The 22,674-nt window shown below is 37.6% G+C and overlaps 2 protein-coding genes across 4 annotated transcripts in view; one reads left to right on the forward strand and one right to left on the reverse strand.

Moving 5' to 3' along the window:
- HMGCLL1 (3-hydroxy-3-methylglutaryl-CoA lyase like 1) overlaps positions 1–4,195 on the forward strand; it is a 143,269-nt gene extending 139,074 nt beyond the window's left edge. For all 3 annotated transcript variants that reach the window (XM_082347218.1, XM_082347217.1, XM_082347219.1), the window contains one exon: positions 21–4,195. In XM_082347218.1, coding sequence (XP_082203344.1) covers positions 21–122 — 102 coding nt within the window. In that variant the 3' untranslated portion in view covers positions 123–4,195. The remainder of the gene's footprint in view (positions 1–20) is intronic.
- Positions 4,196–18,143: 13,948 nt separating this feature from the next.
- The window catches only part of GFRAL (GDNF family receptor alpha like), a 71,333-nt gene continuing 66,802 nt past the window's right edge, over positions 18,144–22,674 (reverse strand). Inside the window, 4 exon segments of the mRNA XM_082347213.1 lie at positions 18,144–18,951; positions 18,953–18,971; positions 21,710–21,779; positions 21,866–21,961. Of these exon segments, the coding sequence (XP_082203339.1) occupies positions 18,898–18,951; positions 18,953–18,971; positions 21,710–21,779; positions 21,866–21,961 (239 nt within the window). The 3' untranslated portion in view covers positions 18,144–18,897.

The raw sequence follows: 22,674 nt of genomic DNA on the forward strand, positions 1-22,674 counted from the left end.
TGTCATCTTTGTCTCACCAGGGTGTGAATCTTTACAAAGTGATGGAAGCTGGCGACTTCATCTGCAAAGCTGTGAATAAAACTACAAACTCTAAAGTAGCACAAGCCTCATTCAACGCTTGACTTGAATGCATTTGTGAGTTAAGGCTGAGAAGCTCCATTTCAGCTACAGATACTCATCTGAAAATCATTACTGCCAACTTGTTCTGAAATGTGAAGTAATAGACAAGAGTGGGGGAAAAAAAGAGATACTTTGAAAAAGAGTAGGCTGGATAGATTACAAAATTGACAGGAAGATACACCAGTCATCAGGTGAATTGCAAGCCGAAGCTAAATAATAAAATTTGTAGACATGCTTTGAACTTGGAGAAAAGTCTACTCTTTTGCTCTTATAGAAATAACTTTTTAATTTAGTCGATGTGAAAATTGACTTCAGATTTCCCTAAGTATCAAAAACTGTGTTAATACTTAATCAAGCTGGCTTAGCACAGCGTACATATCATCAGTAGTTTATGAGCTCCTGCATGGTGTGCAAAGTGTGTGGCCTCCGTATTATACGTTATGTGCCTCTGGATCTCAACTTCCCATTTGCCAAGTCAGTTAAATTATGGACCAAGTGCCAAATCTCCATCTGACCCTACATAATTTTTAGCGATAGAACTTTTATATTTCAAGTATGCTAACATCTGTTAATTATTTCAGTGGCTTTATCTTGTTCCAAGAGGCTGTGGTCAGTGACAAAATGCCACATCCTGGAAACATATTACCTTCCGTGTTTGTCACATGCATCCAGTTTACCTTGCTTTCCCTCTCATCAGCTGTAGTGAAAACCAGGAGCGTGTTACTCAGCTATTGAGAAATAAGAGGTACAACCTTCATCCCGATGTCTAAGTTGCAGTGATGAGAATAGAGTGATACATGTACTTTTATCATTTTCAGCTCACTTCAAATTGTCCAAGAAATGTCACTGTGATCCTAAGAATATTAAGGCAGTTATTAAAATTCATGAAAAAAAAAAACTTTTCCATTGATTCAGTTTGATTAAATCACATCTGTTTGGGGAGGGTTGAGGTTTTATGGTTATTTTTAATGTTGAAGTGGCTGAAATTTTATCTTTGTAATAGCATTACCAGAAATAGCAAAAATTAATATATTAAAGTTGAGAAGAGGCACAGGACGGCTATGTTAAGAAAAAAACATTTCTGTAACCTATGCAGATCATATGGGGACAGTATTATTCCATGTGGATCTGAATCGTCAGTTTTATTATTTATGTAGACTTCTCCAACGATACTGAGTGATCTTATCTTTGAATAAATTTGAATAGAATTTGAAATATGAAAGTGAGCATTGTGGGCTTTCTATTAAATATTCATCAAAACCGCAGAAATAAAAAGAAATTCAAGAAAATAAGAGAAGTACTGATTATAACTACGTTAACTTTAAAGATACACAATCATAAGAAAAGGATCACAAGGGAAGCCTATTGGAAATTGACAAAAACTGAGTTCCTATGGGTAAGGCTAACGCTCAGGTCGTGATGGGTGACAGAGCAGGAGCTTGTCATCAGAACTGAATGACTCTTTGCATTTGGGTTAGTGCTGGGGCAGGGTCAGTGCAGAGAGCAAGCAAAATTGCAGCTCTTTGTGGATCTGTTACATGTCTCTTTTTAGGAAGAACATGACACTGCACCCTGGGGCAGGAGTGGGACACGTGCCCTAGTGTGCACAGCAGGGTATCTACCCATCTTCTGAGGAGACTGACTTTTCCCCTCTCTTATGCAACTGTGGAATTCTTAGTTTTGAGATGTTTGGAAAAGCATCAGTTGATGCAAACTGCTTATAGAAACAGTGAAGGACAAAACTTTGCTGTTTAGAAATAAAAACCACGGACTCTCCAAAAGGCAGAGCAAGTCGTGAGAACCCCAGGTGCAGCCTAGCACACACTTACATGGCACACACATCAGTCTACCAGTTCATATCCCAGAACACCTGGAAGATTCCTAATCACACGCACCACAGGGAAAGTTTGTGTTTTAGATATCTGTTATCCTTTCTCCACCCAATCCATCTAAACCCTTCTGCTAACTTAAAGAGAGTTTCTTTTCTGGTTTTGGGGGAAAAAATCACATAATCAGCAAAGCTGCCTGAAGTCCATAGGCAAAATCCCTTCAAAGCTATATTTCCACTAACCAGGAAACTTTGAAATCATTGTAGGACCTACCCAAACAACCCACCCACACATAAACCCACACCAGGGTTTGCCCTGGGTAAAAGCTTAGGAATGGCAAAGCAATTATGAAATACATATAGAAGTAACCTTTTATGACATCTGCCCTTTAAGACTACTGTAAAAAGTAGAAATTTTCTAAATTCTGGATTCATGAAATTCGTAAAGCAAAGAAATGGAAACTGCCTATGACTTGCTGAGAAAATTCAGAATGCCCTTTTATGCTATTTATTCTGATCACTATAACGTTTAATAAATACCCTTTTAGCTACACTTATATGGCTATTCATTTCTATATATGTGCATGAACTCCAGACATGCAAGTGACAAGTTAATTAGCATTGAATACGTAGGCCAGCAATATCCCTATCACAGCAGTAAAGGAGAGATAAAATAAGGCCTGGGAACCCTCCAGAAATCTGTATTAAATAGTCACGTGAAGAATTGCTGTGAATATCCATTTGCAAAGTGCTTTTGTGGACTAGAAGATAGTTTTATGCTTGTGTGGGGCAGGTCTAAAAGTTAAAAAAGAATAGTTTTGGAGGTATAGAGCTAGGGAGGAACGGGTGGGCTAGGGACGAAGGCAGGGAGGAGGGATGCAGGATGGAAGGAGGAGGAGATGGTGGGGAGAGAGGGAGGGAGAGAAAGAGAGGGTTGAGAAACTGTATTTACATCCTGCCTGTGAGCAGCTCCAGTGGAAGTCATCTCCTGCTCTGGTAGAAGCATCAGTTAGGCTGTTTTAAACTGCAGGCAATAGAAAACCTCAACTCCATGGGCTTAAGCAGCAACAGTTTTCTCAGATATCTCAGAAATATTGCTTTTCCACCATCATTTAGCTTCGTGGCTCAATTATGTTACAAGATAAGAGTTTCTGCCCATTTCCCTGTTGGCACCTTCAGGCTCCTGCTCCTCGGAGTTGCAAGATGGTTGTAGCACTTCTGGGCTTCACCCTTCCCACAGGGCTCAGCCTCTGCTGAAGGCTTTTTCTTCTGGAATGCCTGTTTTTAATCAATGAAGAGCGTTTCCCCCACCCCATCCCAAACTTCCTCTCCTGTTTCACTGGGCAGAACATCATCATGTGCCCCTCCCTTAACCACTTACGTGGGGAATAGACCATTAGGATACACAAGCCAAGGGTATGGGTGACCTTGAGTGGATCCGTGCAGTGGTGAGGAAAGAGGACCCTGTAGGAGCACGTTTCCTGGTGAGACAGGGTGGGAGAATTGAAGGCAGAAGAGCTCACACCTCTCAGGAAGGAGCTGTATCCAAGTTCTCTGAAACTGGGGGAAAGGATGGAAATAGAAAAAGTTTCAAATGTGCGAGGAGTAGGTTTTAAGGGGAAAGTAGTCCATCTTGCTAATTGGTCTCTATATTTTTCAGGAAGGTAGGAAGTGAGATCTGCGAGCATTACAGCTGGGGGTGGAGTGAGGGCTTGAGAAGAATGGGTAACGTGTGAAACCCACCCAGAGCAGCATTAGAGGTTAACGTACTCTAAAAAAATAGTACAGATGGACTTATTTACAAAACAGAAATAGACTCACAGACATAGAAAACAAACTTATGGTTACCAAAGGGGAAAGGTGGGGGGGGGGGGAGGGGCAGATAAATTAGGAGTTTGGGATTAACAGATGTACACTACCATATGTAAAATAAATAAGCAACAAAGATTTACTGTATAGCACAGGGAACTATATTCAATGTCTTACAATAACCTATAATGGGAAAGAATAGAAAAAAAAGAATATGGATATATACATATATACATATGACTGAATCACTTTGCTGTACGCCAGAAACTAACAATATTGTAAATCACCTATACTTCAATTAAAAATAAAAGGAAGTTAACTTACTCTATAACAGTTTTCCAGGGGCTGTTATGTGCTAAGTCTAAGTCCACTTTCTGGTCCTCATGTTACCTTTACACCTCTGTGTTCCACACACTCCCTCCTACTTGAAGCACTTCTTGATTTCTGTGGCCCTGCTCTCTCCTGGGTCCTACTACATCCTTGGTCCCAGGTCCTACCACCTCTTTCATTGTTTGGTCTCCTTCTTCTCTCCATTGTGTTTAACTAGAGACTCACAAAGGCAAAATTGCCTACACCCTGCTCCCTTATCCAAATGTGTTCCGTGGCCAGCAGGGTTGTCATCACCTGGGAGCTTTTGGGAAAAGCAGAATCTGGGGCTCCACTCCAGACTGACTGCATCACCATCTGCATTTTTAACAAGATCCTTGCAGGACTCATATGTTTGTTAAAGTTTGAGAAGCACTTACCAGTTTGACACCTCTTCTTGGGTATCTAATGGGTATTGGAAGCTCCATGTATTCCAAATACCTTGTGGCACTTCCCCGTGTGTGTTGTGTCCTAGCCTGTTGTCTTTTCTCTGCTCCTGGAACAAGCCAGCCTGGGACCCATTGCAGGTCCTTTACCTGGTTATTGTCTCTGAGAGTCATGGGTCATGCTCCTTCCCTGGCTGTGATTTCTGGTCACTCAGGTCCTGACAGCATAAATATCACCTCCTTAGTGAGTCTTCCCAGACAACTCTGACTAAAGTAAGGCAGAGTAAGTAAAGTTAGTTACTTTCTCTCACATCAACTTGTTTCATTTAACTCTTTATTTGTTTATTTAACTCTTTACTTGTTTATTTAGTTGTTTATTTTCTTTCTTTCCCCAAGAGAATACACGCTCTAAGAGAGCAGGGTCTTTGCTGTGTTCAACATTCTTACTTTCTTAGGGCCTGGCGTAATAGCTATCTATTACATGGTGGTTAGGTGGAAAAATAAAAACAGAAATGAGTTAATTTCAGACAAGAAGAAGGGGAGTATGTGACACAAATGTCACATCCCCTGCCACATTTCTCCCCTTGACTCTGTTTCCTGACAAGATCCAATTGAACAGGCTCATAATCAGGATTTCTCCAGGATGCTTGGATCGGAGACAGATTTCACCAATTTTCTATACGTTGTATCCCTCAAGCTTATTATAACAGCAAATTAAGATATACACATCAATTGTGAGAAGGAGACACTGACCCAAATGCTCAGCCCCAGAAGAGAGGAGGTGTACTGGACTTACTGCCCATCCATCTGTCCTGAGCTGTCTTTGGCATCATCTGATCTATTACTTAACTGCTGTGCAAACTCAGTCGATTTACCAATCCCTTTAAACCTCGCTTCAAACCTCACTTCCTTTACATATAAAACGTGGATAATAATGGCACTTATTTACACAGCTGTTGGAAGAATTTCATGAAATAATGCTTACAAGTGTTTGGCAAAGTGCCCATAAGTGGTCAATAAATGCTAACTATCATCATTTTTATTGTCCCTTTCTAGGGCACTGCCCTGGAGTGGAACTCCTCCTCCCTTATGAGTGGTTTAACACTCAGGGAGGCTCTCATAAAAGATCATCCTGTATTCTGTTCCGTGAAAAGGGTGCATTGTCTTAAAAGGCCTGCCATGATCCCAAAAGAGACAGCTCACCATTAAACTCCAGAACCGTGTAATCTTAAATTGGCAGCAAATTTCCATGCTTCACTCTTACATTGCACCATTGAACTATGCCTTCTGAGCTGACTTTTCTGTATTTCATGGGACTGTAGTTACTGTAAGAACTTACTATTAGACTTTTGCTGAGTAACCCTGTCTAAAGAACATCATAACAGCCTTAATCTCCATATCCTGCATCACCTAAAGACAGAAATTTCATGAACATTAGGAATTTATTCCTACTCTTTTGATGGTTGCATGATTGGATTGGTGTCTATTGCCACATTGGAGCTGCCAGTGTTTCCTTGGTGGGCTATCAAGTTAGGCAGACTTCTCTTTTCTCCTTGTTCTACAGTATATCATTCTACATGCTTCGATCATGAAGTCGTGAGCTTCCCTGAAAAAGACTATTCTTTGGTTCCATGGGAGCCATCCAACCTCTGACCTAACTGAGCCATAGTATCAAGCTTATGTGGCTTAGGGAAGGGCTTATACCCTTCTAGGAATCAAATGGTAATATCTCATAACTTCTGGTAACTGTTTCATCTGAACTTTCCTTTCTACAGCTAGTTCTTTAAGGTCATTGGTAAAGTAGAGCAACAACATGTCACGGCTAACCACACCATTATCCTGAGTCGTCTGAACCCTGAAGAGCTGTCTCTCAATCAGACAGTTTCACGGTGGCCCCTCTCTATCTGTACATGGATGCTAATATATTGGATTGTTGGGCAGATATTCTGGAAACTTTCTGAGAAGCACCACCTGCTTTTCTTTCTTCCCCCAAGAGCTTCATCTAGATGTAACTGGATCATCTGGGAGTCAGCTGATAAAATTCATATTCTGAATGTGTGTATATTACAAAGTAGAGGGGAAACAATGAAATTGGAATACCAGTGTCTGGCTCTTTCTTTTTTCTTTGTTTCTTTGTTCCTTCCTTCCTTCCTGTCTTCCTTCCTTCCTTCCAAAAATAGTTTATTTGGAAATATTTCCATTTTTAGATTTATTTTTTCTAAAAACAATGTATGCCCCCCCCATAAAAACTTCCTATCTTCTCACTATAAGACAACATTGGAAAATGACTACTTCATTTTGTCTAAAAACCTTCCAACAAGAACCCCAGTAGTTTTCTTTTTAAAATTCATTTACTTAAAATATAAAAATCCAATTTCTTCTGGTAACTTTGTAAGAATAACAGACATATACATGGCAGCCACTTAGTGAATTTCAATAAAACCTTTACTATGAAACTGGTGGATGGGACTTAAAACCTCAGTCATGGTTTTGTAAGTTTAGCCCTGGTGCATTTCTGTTTCTAGTCACCTATCTTTGGTAGCTTGCTTTCTTTCCCCCCAACTTTATTGAGATATAATTGGCATGTAACATTGTGTAAGTTTAAGATGTACAATGAGGTGACCCGATGCACTGATATATTACAAAATGATCACCACCATGGTGTTAATTAACACCTCCACCATGTCACATACTTACCATTACTTTTTTGTGATGAAACATTTACAGTCTACTCTCTTAGCAACTTTCAAGTATATAATATAGTATTATTAAGCTCATAAGTACACAGAACAGGTTGGTGGTTGCCAGAGACAGGGAGTGGGGAGTGGGCAGAATGGATAAAGGGGGGTCAAAAGGCACAAACTTCCAGTTATAAAATAAGTAAGTCATAGGGATGTAATGTACAGAATGGTGACAGTAGTTAATAATACTGTATTGCATATTTGAAAATTGTTAAGAGGGTAGATCTTAAAAGTCCTTATCACAAGAAAAAAATTGTAATTATGTATAGTTATGGATGTTAGCTAGATTTATTGTGATGACTATTTTGTAATATACACAAATATTAAATCACTATATTGTACAACTGAAACTAAAATGTCAATTATACCTCAATAAAAAAATAATAAGTATTTATTGAGCACCTACTGTACAATTAAGATTGTATATGTCTGTGACTAATGAGAATACAGAGGTACATGGTTGCAGTTATTATTCTAACGCCTTAAATAATAAAATGTCTGACTCCATTTTTGACACGTGACTGCTGATAGCACTTAAGTACCCCCACACCCCATTATCCTTCTGTGCCAGATCTGGGCAAGCTCTTAAGAAAGCCCTGGTGCTCCGTCCATTGGTGCTGGAGGGGAAGTTCAAACCATGCCATCACCAGCAGGGAATTTCAAACTGTGCAGGAACCACCCCGCCCCTTGGCTCTACTCCCCAGCACAGTAAAGCACAGGGCCATTCACCCCTTCCTTCTACAAGCCATTTTCAGATCTGCTTGAATATCTTCCTTGATCTTCTCAGAAAGAATCCCTATGTGAGAAATACATCTCTTCATACTCTCTTGGTGTGTTTGGCATCATCAGTCTCCACATCTGAACTCGTTTTGGTGGAGGCCCATCCCATCTATGTGAGTAGATAGCATTACACCCTGTAATGCTATCTTCCTGCTTCACCATAATGAAAACACGTTATTTTTCATTTTTATGCTGGTTTCCTCATGGTCCCAATATGGCTTCCATAGCTCCAGTCTTTATATTCACATTCAAGGCCAGAAGGACGGACAATAAAAGACTTGGTGCATCTGTCTCTATTTCTCAGGAAAATTGTAACTTACTCATTGACATTGGCCAGAACTGTGTCACATCACTATGCTTAGCTGCTAAAGTCAGGGAATTCAAGCATTTTACTTGAGTATATTTCCACCCCAAACAAAATCATAATTCTCTGTATGGACATGCATGAGACTGGATCCTGGGAAGCAACTGTCTATATCAGCCAGGCCGAAGAGGAGCCTGGGATATAATAATGAGCAAAACGACCAGTGGTCCCTTATGGAACTGTCTGATGGCGGGGATCATAGAAAGTATCATCAAATGTCAATTACATGTGTAATAAGTGCCATGAGGGAGAAACTAATCTTTAAATGTGCATGGTAGAAGGTATGACCTTGTCAAGTATTTCCATCTATAGGACATGATTCAAGAGATGAGACCTGAAAAAAGAATTAAGTTGCTAAATAGTAGAAGAGGAGGGAAAAGACCATTTCATGTTGAAGGGAACGTTATGTGTAAAGACCCTTTGGAAGGAAGGATGCATCTGGGAAACTCAAAGAATGTCAGTGTGGCAGAAACACAGGGGAAAATGGGGGAATGTGGGTGTGTGGACGCAGCTGGTTGATAAAGAGCTCAGAAATTATAATATGCAGGAATTCAGATGGGCAGATACTTGGGAGTTATGTTTAGAGCCTCGAACTTCTTCCACACCCAGGTGCTCATGGATAAGACATAGCAATCACTCTTTGCATCTATGTATTTGTTTGGTAAAAGAAGGCAAACATTTAAAAAGGGCTAGATTACTTAAGAGGAATTAATTTTGCCATGTGATATGTCATTATTCCAATAAATATTTCTCAAACTGCACTCAATTCCTTAGGTCTAAATAAATATAAAAAAGAGACAGGTGTATCTTTCCTCCTGTTGACTGTCTGTTAAGGAGCATTTGCAGAGAGAACCGTATCTTTTAAATTTTTTAAAATTACCTTGATTTTCTTGTAATGGGAGGAAAGGAATGGATGGTCAACTCCTCCCCCATTATTGCCTATCAAGTTGATTTTTTCCTGGAGATGCGGGGCTCTAGTAACGCAAGAGAAAATTATTCTCTCTTTGGATCTGGATACTCAGTCGTGAATCGGAGGGTAAAATTGTAAAATATGCTCCAGAAAACAAATAGGGTATAGTAACAAACTAGAGATGTGTCATGAAGGCGAAGTGATGAATAATTAACACGGCTTTGTGTTGTCCTGCTTTGCACTGGATGATAAACTAAATATGGAAGAACTTGAAAGACTATGCTTTGGGAACAGTAAGGGAAAAAAAAAAAAAGATAAATTATCCCGTAATTAGATTTTACTTGACTCTGAAGAATGTTTAGTAGACTTAGCATTATTCAGGGTTCAACCTAGGAGATCTTTAAAGAATGGTTGGATCATTTGACACAAAGTGAATTTACGTATTTGATAAGAACTTCTATAAACCCTGGTCTACATAGCTTTAAGTTAAAGTTCTATGTCTTGTTTTCTAGAAGTATCATTTAGGGAAATAAAGTATGTCTTTAAATTTCTTTGTGACCCTCAAAGTACCTAAAACAGTGACCACAAACTGCTGTTGTGAAGTTCTTTATTTATATGATGTTCTAATATTTTTGTCTGTATGTTGGCCTTTTGCAGGAATACTGGCCTTATTCTGGACAATAACCTGTATTAGAGGTTTTCAAATCTGCAGTTCTTTATAGAATCATGTCAAGGTGAACCAATAGCAAGTACTTAGGATGGAATTAATAACAGTTTTATTGATTCAAGGTGCTTTGCACCAGCTGTCAAACACGAACCAGAGTCCTTAGCTATTCTTCACTCTGAATTCATAAAGAATAGCGTCCTTATAGGACAATTTTAATTGGAAGCATATTTTTCCCCCATAAGGCAAACTCGGGGTCACAAGAGGTAACCTGAAAGATTGCTCCACCATATGTTATCCCCAGAAAATATATTCCCCCAAATATCATGATACACAAGGGGCAAAGATTACATAAGTCTTAAGATAAACTTCCCATCAAGTCAGTTTACCATAAACTGAATGGTTGGGTTTCAGATGAAGGCAAGATGCAATTTAGGCTCTGGTATACATTAGGAAAATGAAAATTATGTTATCCACCTGCTTGAGTGCCTGTTTCTTTCATGCTAAACTTCCTAGTATGTACACTTCAAGATATTCAAGGATGAACATAATGTATGGTTATATATTCTGGAAACCAGAAAATGCAAGGCATTTTATTATAGTAAAGTTAAATTTATAGTACTTCTTATTTTCATAGACTTTAAAAGAAGTCTATTATAACATAATTTCAGTTCTCATAAGAAGAAATGGAAGAAATTTTAACAAAAGATATTTTCTACATTAATGTTTACTCATAAGTACATGTGAAATTATTTTTGAATGTTGATGTGTAATCTATTAAGTACTAAACAGAATTCTTTTTAAATTTCATGAGGAAATTTTTAAAAATTGTAAGCCTTCAAAATGGTCAGCTTCAAGGCATAAATTTTCAATTCTGATAAAAAATATTTCCATATCCCTGCCTGGGCATGTATAGTTATATACAAGACTCCAAATGCCTGCCTTCTATTATATAGTATAAATTAATCATAATATGTCTTAGTCAGTTTGGGCTGCTGCAACAAAGTACCATAGACTGGGTGACATATAAAGAATAAAAATTTATTTCTCACAGCTCTGGAGGTTGGGATTGTGAGATGTGAGTGCTGGCATGTTTGGATTCTGGTAAGAACCCTCTTCCAGGTTGCAACCTGCTGACTTCTTGCCTTGTCTTCCCATGGAGGAAAGAAAGCTAGGGATTTCTTGGGGTCTCTTTTATAAGGGCACTAACCCCACTCATGAGGACTCCACCCTCATGACCTAAATGACCTCCCAAAGGCTCCACCTCCAAATGCCATCACACTGGAGGTTAGGATTCCAGTATATGTGTTTGGGGGAGATACAACCATTCCATTGAGATTCAACCATTCTGTTGATAGTAAACTTGAAATGAATACATCTGCATGTTGCTCTCCTGTCAAATTCAGGATACCAAGTAATGAGAGTGCAAAGGGATGTGTTGCCAAAATGTTTTAATGCTGCCGCAATTGATATTAATTATTATTTAGTCTAAGTCACCCCTACTTGACTTTCAGCCCTTGGCTGTCACGTCCAGGTCCACCACAAGAACTGGTATAAAATGGTGTCTAAAGTTAGGATTAGGGTTAGGGTTAGGGTTAGAAGAATGCCTGTCTTAGAAGAATGCCAGTTTCCAAAGAATTATTTAAATAAATGCTACCTATTTTGATAGACTATATTGTTATCCCCAAATATTCCCTGGGCCTCTCTGGAGGAAGATTATACTTCACTGATTCAGGCAGCCATATGACTTACTTTGGCCAATGAAATGTGAGTGGAAATGACAGGTATTATCCTTGATGGAACTTTTAAGACCCAACATGTACTTTGTCACAATCTCTAATTTACCTCTGGTAATAGTCTGGAGAAAAACTGCTTTGTCAACCTGGACCTCCCCATTATGGCATCAGAGCTTCCCTGTAATGAGCTTTGTTATTGTAATCCACTGCCATTTCATGATTGCTTGTTACTGTAGGATAACCCAGCCTATCCTGTTTGCTACACTTATTACTAAGAGTATTATCATAAATAAGGTAGATAATGAAGGCAAATTCAAATATATATTGGAAAATAAAAATATCATAAAAGTCTGTATAACCAGGGGTACTTTCTAAAGGTTAGATGCAAATGAAACTCTGAGTTTTCTAGCAGCTGCTAACAAATAAAGGCAAATATATAGAGGTGCTAGATTCAGTGTCCATTATATAAAAGCAAATCAGTTCCTAAGGGGAATCAAACTACTTCTAGTTCAGAAATCTCAACTATGCCCTGTGGACTTTAACAAAAAAAAATTTTACATTTGACCAGCAAATTAAATCCAATGTGGGGAAATTGTTTGATTTGGGGGCTTCTCTGATTGACCTGTGGTGATGATAATTCCAGTGATCTACAAAACTACAACCTCCAAAGGCCTAATCTGAATAGACCTACAAGCGTTGTCTCATAGGTGGTTTTATATTCGGGGTTCTCCCCTGTAATAGGCACCCTTTTGTGTTCTGCCTGCAACAAAGTGGAGATAATTCAGAAAATGGAAAAAGAGGGAAACAGGGGCAATTTGTCAAATCCTCTGGCACTTGTTCTCTTTTTTTTTTTCCTTTTTCTCTTCTCATTTCCTCTCATCACCTCATTTCTTTTCCTCTCATTTCCCTTGTCTTTATTTCCTCTCTAATAACTTTAGATTTTAGTTGAAACATTGTATGTCTGTGATAGAAACATAATGGAAAATCTTAAGCCATCACTTTTTTTTTTTTTCATTTTCCTTGAATCGTGATTCTCTACAGCTCCAAAACCAGTGAAGCAACAAGTATCCATTACTCCTGAAAAAGACTGGGTACAGTCTTAGAACAAAGGAGTCATTGTTCAGTTGGAGCTTAAAATCTAGCCTTTTCAAGTACTTAAAGGAACAATGGCATTGAAAGCCAGGCTTTGTGAAGAGAGTAGCGCTTTCTAAGTTCTATTGATAAAACCGTCCTTGTATATATCATGATCCAACTCTGGTAAACTTGAGTGGTAAAGTTGCACTAAAAGATATAGCATAAAAAATATGGAGGACATAGGGCAAGAAAAGGCCACTTTAGATGGTGACCTTGGAGAGATGGAGGAGAGAGAAAGGCAGAGGCGAGAGTTTAAGCTTTGGCATACTGCCCCAACTCCTTCCTAACCACCACTCACCCCCTTACCCTATCACCATCCCATCCCATCCATGGGGGATCTCACTGGGTGTTAGGGACCAGGGCAGAAATGAGGAACAATGCTTACACCCATATAAGTTTGGGGAAAATCCCAGTATAAGAGGCCTTACTTCTTTCCTCTCAGCAAAGTTGTACATTAATTATATTGCCGAATCTGCATGGCACTGGAACTCTAGCAGGACAGGAGCCATGACTGAAGGAAGGATTTGAAGTTAGCTTCAACAAAATAGTGCATAATATAGCCATGTGCAAAGAAAGTAGACGGCCCTTTTGCTCCTCAGAGGAATGCAAGAATGTGGAGACCCTCTCTAGGGAGCCAGAAGAGGCCCAGCCTAAGAGGAAGAAAGCTGCCATATATGGGAGCCTCAAAACTGAAAGCCAAGACAAGGTACCATGGTACCCAAAGTAGCAGGGTGGACCAGCCATCCTCAGCAGACTCTGCTGCAGTGTGACCAGAGACCAGACAGGACAGTCACTCACAGCAGACACCAGCAATGATACAGAAGGCAGCACGCATATACCTAAGCATACTCTACATTCATAAATATACCCTCTTGGAGAGGGAGAGGAGAGAAAGAGGTGAGATGTCCTCGAACTGGGAATTCAAAGTTAAAATAGCTGATTCGTTTTCCAAGAGGACCGAGTTCAGGTGAATAAGCATTTTGGTTACCTTTCTTGGTAACTTTAAGATATGTTTCTCATCATCAGGGGAATAGAGGCTTCTGAGACCAGACAATGAATAAATAAATGTAAATATCCATTACCATTACATATATGCTATAATATGTTGTAAAGCAATAGTATAATGTTTGTATCCTTTCCTGTTTTTAAAGTTGCTTTGGTTACTCAGACCTGTTTCATATGTTCCTATGTGAGGCCAGTTACCAATTAAAATATTAGAGCTGCCACTATCATAAATTTAGAGTCTTAATAACAAAGAATATCCCAAAGCAACATACTCTGAGCAGCAGAGCATGAGAATGTGGACTTATAAAGTAGTATCCTGACAGATAAGAGGGACTATTTGTCTTCTTCAACCCCTTAAATATTTAGTTTTTAATATTTATTCTTTGTATACTTTTGTCTCCCAGTCACTCAAAGAAGATGAATAAGCTGAAATGCAACTGGCAGAAGCCAACTTCTCTAGGTGTTGCCTGTCCAAACATGGGTTACATGCATTACATCAGACACCCACACTAACAATGTTCCCTTCATGCTTAGTCCATAGGTTTGGTAGTCCCATAACCAAAATCTGGCTATTCTTACCAATTTTCTGAATATTTATATAAAAATATAAGTTATTTGCTAATAGTTCTCTCTACTTTCTCTTTTTTTTCCTACTGAATGATTCAAAGACTCAAACATGTATTTTTGGACATGATTGGAAATCAAGATTAATTCTTTTTTTCCCCTAGCTTTATTGAGATATAATTGACATGAAACATTGGATAAATTTAAGAAGTACAATGTGATGATTTGATACAATTATATATTGAGAAATGATTGCCACACTAGGGTTAGTTAACACCTACATCACCTCACATAATTACCATTTCTTCTGATCTACTCTAACAACTTTCAAGTATAAAATATAGTATTGTTAACTACAGTCACCATGCTGTACATTACATGCCTAGAACTTATTCATCTTATAACTGGAAGTTTATACCCTTTGACCACCATCCCTCCATTTTGTCCAGACTCCAGCCCCTGGGAGCCACCACTCTACTCTCTGTTTCTATGAGTTCAGCTTTTTTTAGATTCCACATATCAGTGAGATCATGCAGAGTTTGTCTTTCTCTGACTTATTTCACTTAGCATAATGCCCTCAAGTTCCCTCCGTGTTGTTGCCAATGACAGGATTCTCCTTTTCTTATGGCTTAATAATATTCCTGTGTGTGTGGGTGTGTGTGTGTGTATCTTCTTTATCCATTCATCCATAGATGGACACTTAGGCTGTTTCCATATCTTGGTTACTGTGAATAATGCTGTAATGAACATGGGAGTGTGGATATGTCTTCAGGATTCTGGTCTCATATCATTTGGGTATATACCCAGGAGTGGGATTGCTGGATCATATGGTAGATCTATTTTTATTTTTTTAGGAACTCCATACTGTTCTCCATAGTGGCTATACCAATTTACATTCCCACCAACAGTGCAGGAGGGTTCCCTTTTCTCCACATCCTCACCAACACTCACCTCTTTTCTTTTTGATGATGGCCATTCTCACAAGTGTGAGGTGGTATCACCTTCGATGTCTAATTGTCTTCAGGCTGATAGCTTATGAGATAAGGAGTGTACTTATGTTACTTTATAAGTTATTTCACTTGAACTGCATTTGTGAAAGAGAATGGGATGTGAAATGACTTAAAGCATGGATCTAAATGTTCTTATGGGCAGTGTCTCTTTGTTAGCCATTTTACAGTATTCTGCTGCTAACTGATTTCTCCTTTCCTGAGGTTGTTTCCCTCCCATCCTTTATGAAACTTGAAAAAAATTAGAGGAAAGAAAGATGGCAGGAGTGGAGGGAGAAAATATGGAAAAAGGATTAATACCTGTGATGAAAGAAATTTACAGTATTTGTAAGACAGCCAGATGAATGTGTAAAATGATGTTTTGTTTTCTTTATTACCTAGCTGTATGCTTGAAATAAGAACTACCATCATGGGTGGAATACACCTTATAATTTGTACGATGAACAATCCTCGTGAATTTCAATACTTCTGTCAACAATGCTGAGCACTCCCTCTTCTGCTCACTTCTGATCCTCACTCCTACACCCCCCTCTGCCCGCCCCCGGTTCTAAGAAGGTTCAATACAAACATGAAAGGCTAGATAAATCATGTTCCCATCAACGATTTCGCTCTTCCAAATCCCTCAAAACTGATCTTCAAACATCGGAAGATCTCTACTATTGAGGTATCAGGGACATTAACAATTTTTTTTTTCCATTAAACACCTTTACATTCTACTGTTTTAGTCCAGTTGCTTAATGTTTGCAGAGAATAATTTTGATGGCATGACCCCAAAAGAATAGGTGTCTCTGAAGCTTGCTCTTAGCAGAACATCTATAACTTCTGAATTTCTTCTTTGTGGAAATTTTGTTTCCCAAAGTTTTTCTTCATATCTTGTATCTCACCTTTACCTTCTAAGCATGACCCTTCTGTCCTGATGGTACACTTATTTGGCATCAGGGACCCCTGATGTTTTATTTTATTAATATCTGGAAACATTGTATACTAATACATTGTCTACTAATACTAATCTGGGAAACATTTATTTAAACTTTCTAGTGCAACTGAGGCAGAGGTTCCCAACACAGATGAGTCTTCTGAAGTGCACCTCTGCTTGGATGGCAGTTCCCACAAAAAACCCAGGCAGTAGTGTTTACCTCATCACTCACCGGATCCTGTAACTTGACAGTCAGTAGCACAGACTTCAAGCATTTCCCCTGCCAACGAATGGATGATCTCCATGTTTCTGGAAAAAAATTCACTGGAAGATGAAATGTTCTTGCCTACACAAAGCAACCAATATTGTTTTCTACCAGACGAATTGTGTTCATTAATGAATAGAAAAAAAATCCTGAATTGGTAGAACTTGAGCTCCTTGACAGCCTGAGAAACACTGTTTTAGGTTTGGGCTCTTTAGTTCCAAAGAGCCCAATGAAAAATAGAACTTAAGCCCAAACTGTTCAGTTTACTTGTTTGAGGTCATGAGAGGCATCATTTAATTTACAAAGGAGATAGTCTAGACTTTTGTAGCAGAAACTATTGACTACCTACCTAAGACCCCTCTCCTGTTCATCCTTGCTAAGTAGAACTCTGATTTTACTTGGAAATTCACCCTTTCCTCAGGTGATTCAGGGATTAGACTATCAATTATGGCAATTTGAATTCCTATATTTCCATGTCTTCTTATAAAGTCTGACCTGTGCCAGTCATTCATTGATTATGAAAAGGGTGGAAAAGAAAAATTTGAGTCCTGGAAGGTATCACTGAACTGCTAAGTCAACCGACCCTTGAGATGTTCTGCTTTGGACCTCTTGTTATAGGAAATATTATGTACTCCTTATCATTGAAGACATTTTATTACAGGTAAAAGCATCTAATTACTAGACATGTAATCTAGGTTATTATAGATGGTACTTCAGAGAAGAATATTTAAAACAGGTATTTCCTGGTCGTTTATGTACAAAAATGACACAATTACACCTGGGATAAGTGACTGGCAGTAGAGTTTAGGAATTAAGATAAAAGATTCTAAAATCTGCTATATCTGTGTTCAATTACTAATTTTTATATTGACTAGTGTGAGACTTTGAGAAATTGCTTAATCTCTTTAACTATTAGTTATTACTTCACACTCTGTCCCCCCCTTTTCTGCTCAACACAAATATATTTCTAAAAGCAACTTGACTTCGTTCCTCTGTTTTCTAGGGAACAGTTCTTTTCCCAGGCATTAGCAAGCCTGCAATAAATGGCAGTGATTTGGAGATGGAAAGACCTACATTCTCTTCCCATAACTAAGAGAATTAGCAACCACTGGAATATGGAGAGCTCCTTGAAGGAGCTTTGTGACTCACCAAATTATTCTTCCCTGTTTGAAAAGATAAAGGATGGCTTTTCCATTACTCCAAATAAACATAGCCAAATGTTAACTTCAAATTTGATTTAATGTAGACAATTTGATCTGAAGTATAGTGAAGAGCAATAGATCTGATACCAACAGGTAGAAAATGTTTGACCTTTAATTGTAAATATATCACTAAATATATGTTCCTGTTTTTGAATATTTGAGTCTCTGTGTCACTACAGATAAAACTAACACATGTGTGTTCTTAGAAATGGGTATAATGTGATTGCAGAGAGTTAAAAAGCACATATGTATCAAAAACTTAACAAACATCTTTTCCACAATTTTCTATTCACAGTTATATTCTGATGTCAAATCAGGCCAAAAGTAACATTATAGTAACAATATAGAAAGTAACAATTATCATGTTACTTTATTATTGCAGAAGTTCATAATAATTAGCATAGGAAAAAAGTAAATTTACAAATGAAATATATCATTGAAATGCACATGGATTTTTTGGCCAGTGTAGTTGCTTTACATCTTTATGAACATGACATAAAAACATCAAGTTAACAAAGTACAGTTCAATAGTATTCAAATTACAAAAATCCAAAGATATCACTTCTGGTTTTTAAGACTAATCATCTAATCAAATATATTTAGAAACTTAAAGTTAATGCTAATGATGTAGTTGATGATTTGGAAATGGATATACAAATGACACATATACTGGATAGTTTTATTAGCAGTTTCCTTTTGGCAAGTTAATAGGGATTTATAAAATTGATCAGAAAATACTCTGCTAACTATAAAATGTTATATTATGATACAACCAATTACTCTTATATGGACTCAAATTTACTATGAAACAAATCACGCAGAGTGTAGCTTAGAATAACACTTGTTTTTGCCTTCAAGGGTAATTCTGTAATTCTATACTAGTGTCCAAAGATACCACTGTAAATTTATACTTGAATTTTTTCCTAAGAAAAAACAAATCTAACATCATTCCAATTATTATACCTTACATGAACATACTTAATGATCCGATATCATTAAATCCATCCTAACATTTTCTTTGTTGACAATGGATAGGATATTCTGTTGACTGGCTATAAAGACTTGCTTTAAAGAAAGTGATTTTTAATGATTCGTGACTCTCAATGAATCATGAGTCCTCCAGGTATTCGGATTGGTGAAGGGTCTCTTGTTTTGACTTGATATTCTGAAGGTTCTATATAAAAGTAAAAGTAAAAGTTAACAATATGCTATTTTAAGGATTTTACAAATGTGTCTGTGCTTATTTTTTGGTTGGATTCTATGCCTGGAGGGGAAGATAATTAAGTTTTTGAATGTAAAGTTTCAAAAGTAGAATATTCTATGGTCTTTCTAAGTATCATGCACTTAACTATGATCTCCAAGTAACCATTTTCGAAAAGAAAAATAGTCTTTTTTCTCAAATATTTAAACTTTAATCATTGGTTTTGCTGCAAATTTCTTTGAAGATTTAGGGCTGTTTTAATTTAGCATAACATGGAGCAAATGCAAAATCCTTAATCTTTACTGCAGAAGGTATTCACATGGATTAGACTTGCCCACCAGGTGAGTGGCAAGCAGCCTGCTTTATGAAGAAGGTATTATTGATCTCCAATGTGAGGTAACACAGGTTTTGTTGTTACTGATGCTTCTGTTTTGTTTTGTTCCTTCTTTCCATGATGGCTTTTACTTTTGTCATTTCTTAACCCTGGGTCTGGATCTTTCAGATTACATGTAAGGATCAAATTTAAATTGCATGGAAAATAATTGATAACTAAATGTAATATAATAATAATGGTATAATATAATTATAATATATTACAATGTGATCTTATAACTAATAAAAATATTATAATATATAATATGAATGATTTGCTTTTAAATACATATTAGAATCAATTCAAGATTTTTGCCTATAACACTCCCATTGTCATCCAGTAAAGGAATATGTCTTTCTCTGTGGGCAAGAAAGGAGGTGAAATAACAGCTGATATATATGAAATTTTGAATAGCCATAGGCCTTATCTACCTGGGGCACAACAGTAATCTGTAAAAAAAACAAGGTGACAGATGTGAACTTTATACATTAAGTGAGTGACTAAAAAATAAAGATTGAAAACCTTTAAGATTTTTGCTAAGCTAGAAAGTTTTTTTGTGCTTCTCTCAAACAATACCTCTGTGATGGAATATCTAGACAGGCCCAGTAACTGAACCATGCTCGCAAATATTTTAAACCAAATAAAGGAAAGTTTAATAAATTCCAAATGCTATTTTTCCCTCTTGAAACTGACTCTTATTTGTTGGCCTTTAAACTATATCTTGGAACTCAAAGAATATCTTTTCATACAAATACAACTTTTAAGGCCTTGGAGAGAAGCAGTTTGTTTGGTATTGATATTGGTCAGCATTAAATTAAACAGTTAGAGGAGCTGGATCCAACAAGGGAATATGTTTAGCTGGGATTACTTTTAAAAATAAGTAAGTTTGAATGTCTGTAGACAGAGCACACACTCATCACGTTCCCAACTCCTTGGTACCACCATACACCTTCCCCACTAAATCTTGCACTTGATCTGTCTGGTCATCAAAGCCTTGGAGTCTGAGGAACCATATGTGTACAAGCATCATCAAGTTTACTGACTCTTCTTCTCTGAGCGTCATGAGATCAGAGAAATGTCCACCACCTCTGCTGCCCTCAGGCCTAATCTTACTGAGAAGTATATTTTTTATGTGTATGTATATAATATATATGTATATACACACTTAATATATATTTCTTCATTAACATTTATGATACTCAAATTATACCTCTGTGATGGAATATTTGTATTCCATTTTGTATACAAAAATGTATACATTTGTATCATGAATAAGCAAATGAACAGCATTGATATTTAAATATGAGGGTTTTTTAAAAATTAAAACTAAGCAACTGAACACCACTTTATATGTATTTGTAAGTGTTATATAAGTAGAAATATTTTAAACCCTAGACATGTAGAAATCTAGAAGTTGATGTATCTCTAACCTGAGGTCTCACATTCACAATGAAGGCAGCCAAGGAAACAGAAGATTTGGAAAGAGTGAATTAACATCAGGCAATAGTAATATGTCTTTCTAAGGTTACCCAGTGAGGCCTCATTACATGTCTCATTTAATAACTACATGGTAAAATATGAATAAAGCTCATTAGCATATAAGAAATTAGAGTGAAGAGTAAATTTTCATTTAAGTATAAAGTGTATGAAGTACACAGCAGGTCCCTTATATGAGCTGATTAATCCTGCAAGTGATCTGATTAAGGCATGCAGCAAAGTTCAATCTGGATTTTGTAGGAAAACGAGGGGAATGATTGGGAGCCATTTCATTGGGAGAACAATGCATATGTGCTTATAAAATGCAACATGAAGGCTTCCCTGGTGGCGCAGTGGTTGGGAGTCTGCCTGCCAATGCAGGGGACACGGGTTCGAGCCCTGGTCTGGGAAGATCCCACATGCCACGGAGCAACTGGGCCCATGAGCCACAATTACTGAGCCTGCGCATCTGGAGCCTGTGCTCCGCAACAAGAGAGGCCGCGATGGTGAGAGGCCCGCGCACCGCGATGAGGAGTGGTCCCCACTTGCCGCGACTGGAGAGAGCCCTCGCACAGAGACGAAGACTCAACACAGTCATAAATGAATAAATAAATAAATAAAAGAACGTGAATTTCTTTAAAAAAAAAAAAAATGCAACATGAAAGAATCCCTGTGATCACATTTACCTTACATATGAAGACAGAGTAACGTTTTCATGTACCCATCCCACATTAAGAATGGTTTCCTAAGTCTTAATGGAGAAGCTTTCCTTCTCGGCCCTGGTAAGCTCTGCCATTGTGAAGTGTGCTTTCACAGGGCTGGTCCCTTTCTAGCCCTTCCCTTCTGAGTTGCATCCAGTTACCTCAGTTTGACCATCACCAAGAGAAGAATTCCACAGATGACTGTCATGCACATGACAGCATAGATGACTTCTAGAAACAAAAGATTTTTTTTAATTACTGGATTTTTAGAGAGAACAAATACTAAAAATATTTTAGAGGATGGATTTTTCACTGACCATTGAAGGGGGAATGAAATCCGCTGAGAGTTATTTCCTTTGCATGTTTTCCTTTATGCAATGCAATGCCTTTGACATTATGCAGGGTCAGATAATCTGAAAGAAAATAACGAAAATGAGATGAAAGTATTTAAAAGTCATGCATTATCTTTATCCTGTGGGTTGTAATTTGCTTTGTATTATAAGGCAACAATTTATTTCTATGACATTATTTAATAAAATATGATAGATTTGGGTGAAATGGGGAGTACTTTTATTCAATTTTAACAGCTCTTTTTTCACCCTTTAATCAAATAATTTCATAATAGAAGTTGTGTGGTGGTTGTTGTTGTTGTTGTTTTTTCCAAACATGACTAGGAAAATGATTACATTTTATAAGACAGCTCATTGTACCTTACACATAGACTAGGAAAAAAAAAAAAACAGTAATTTAAGGCTAACCATTGGGATACAGAAAAAGAGTCCTTCTTTACAAGAGTGATTGTTTGAATGTGCTTTTAACAATATCTCATTTCCCTAAGACCACAGTATTTATGAATTCTTAAAGTACGTAAAGGAGACTCCTTAAACAAATCACAGTTTGCCTCTACCTAAACACTTCCATATCCGGTTTTGCTATTTCCCCTATTCTGTCCCCCTTTTTTAGCCCCTTCACTTTCTATTGCTTTTACCTACTTTTGCCTTACCGAAGGGATCCTCTTGGCCATTCTGTGGCCCTTGTCTTCTTGACCATGTTTTACTAAACACATTTCCACCCTCAGTTCACAACTCATAAGACAAGAAGATGTAATCCGTAGACTTAACTGATA

The sequence above is a fragment of the Balaenoptera borealis genome (assembly GCF_965194805.1).
Source record: "Balaenoptera borealis genome assembly, chromosome: 12".
In the NCBI taxonomy this organism is placed as follows: domain Eukaryota; kingdom Metazoa; phylum Chordata; class Mammalia; order Artiodactyla; family Balaenopteridae; genus Balaenoptera; species Balaenoptera borealis.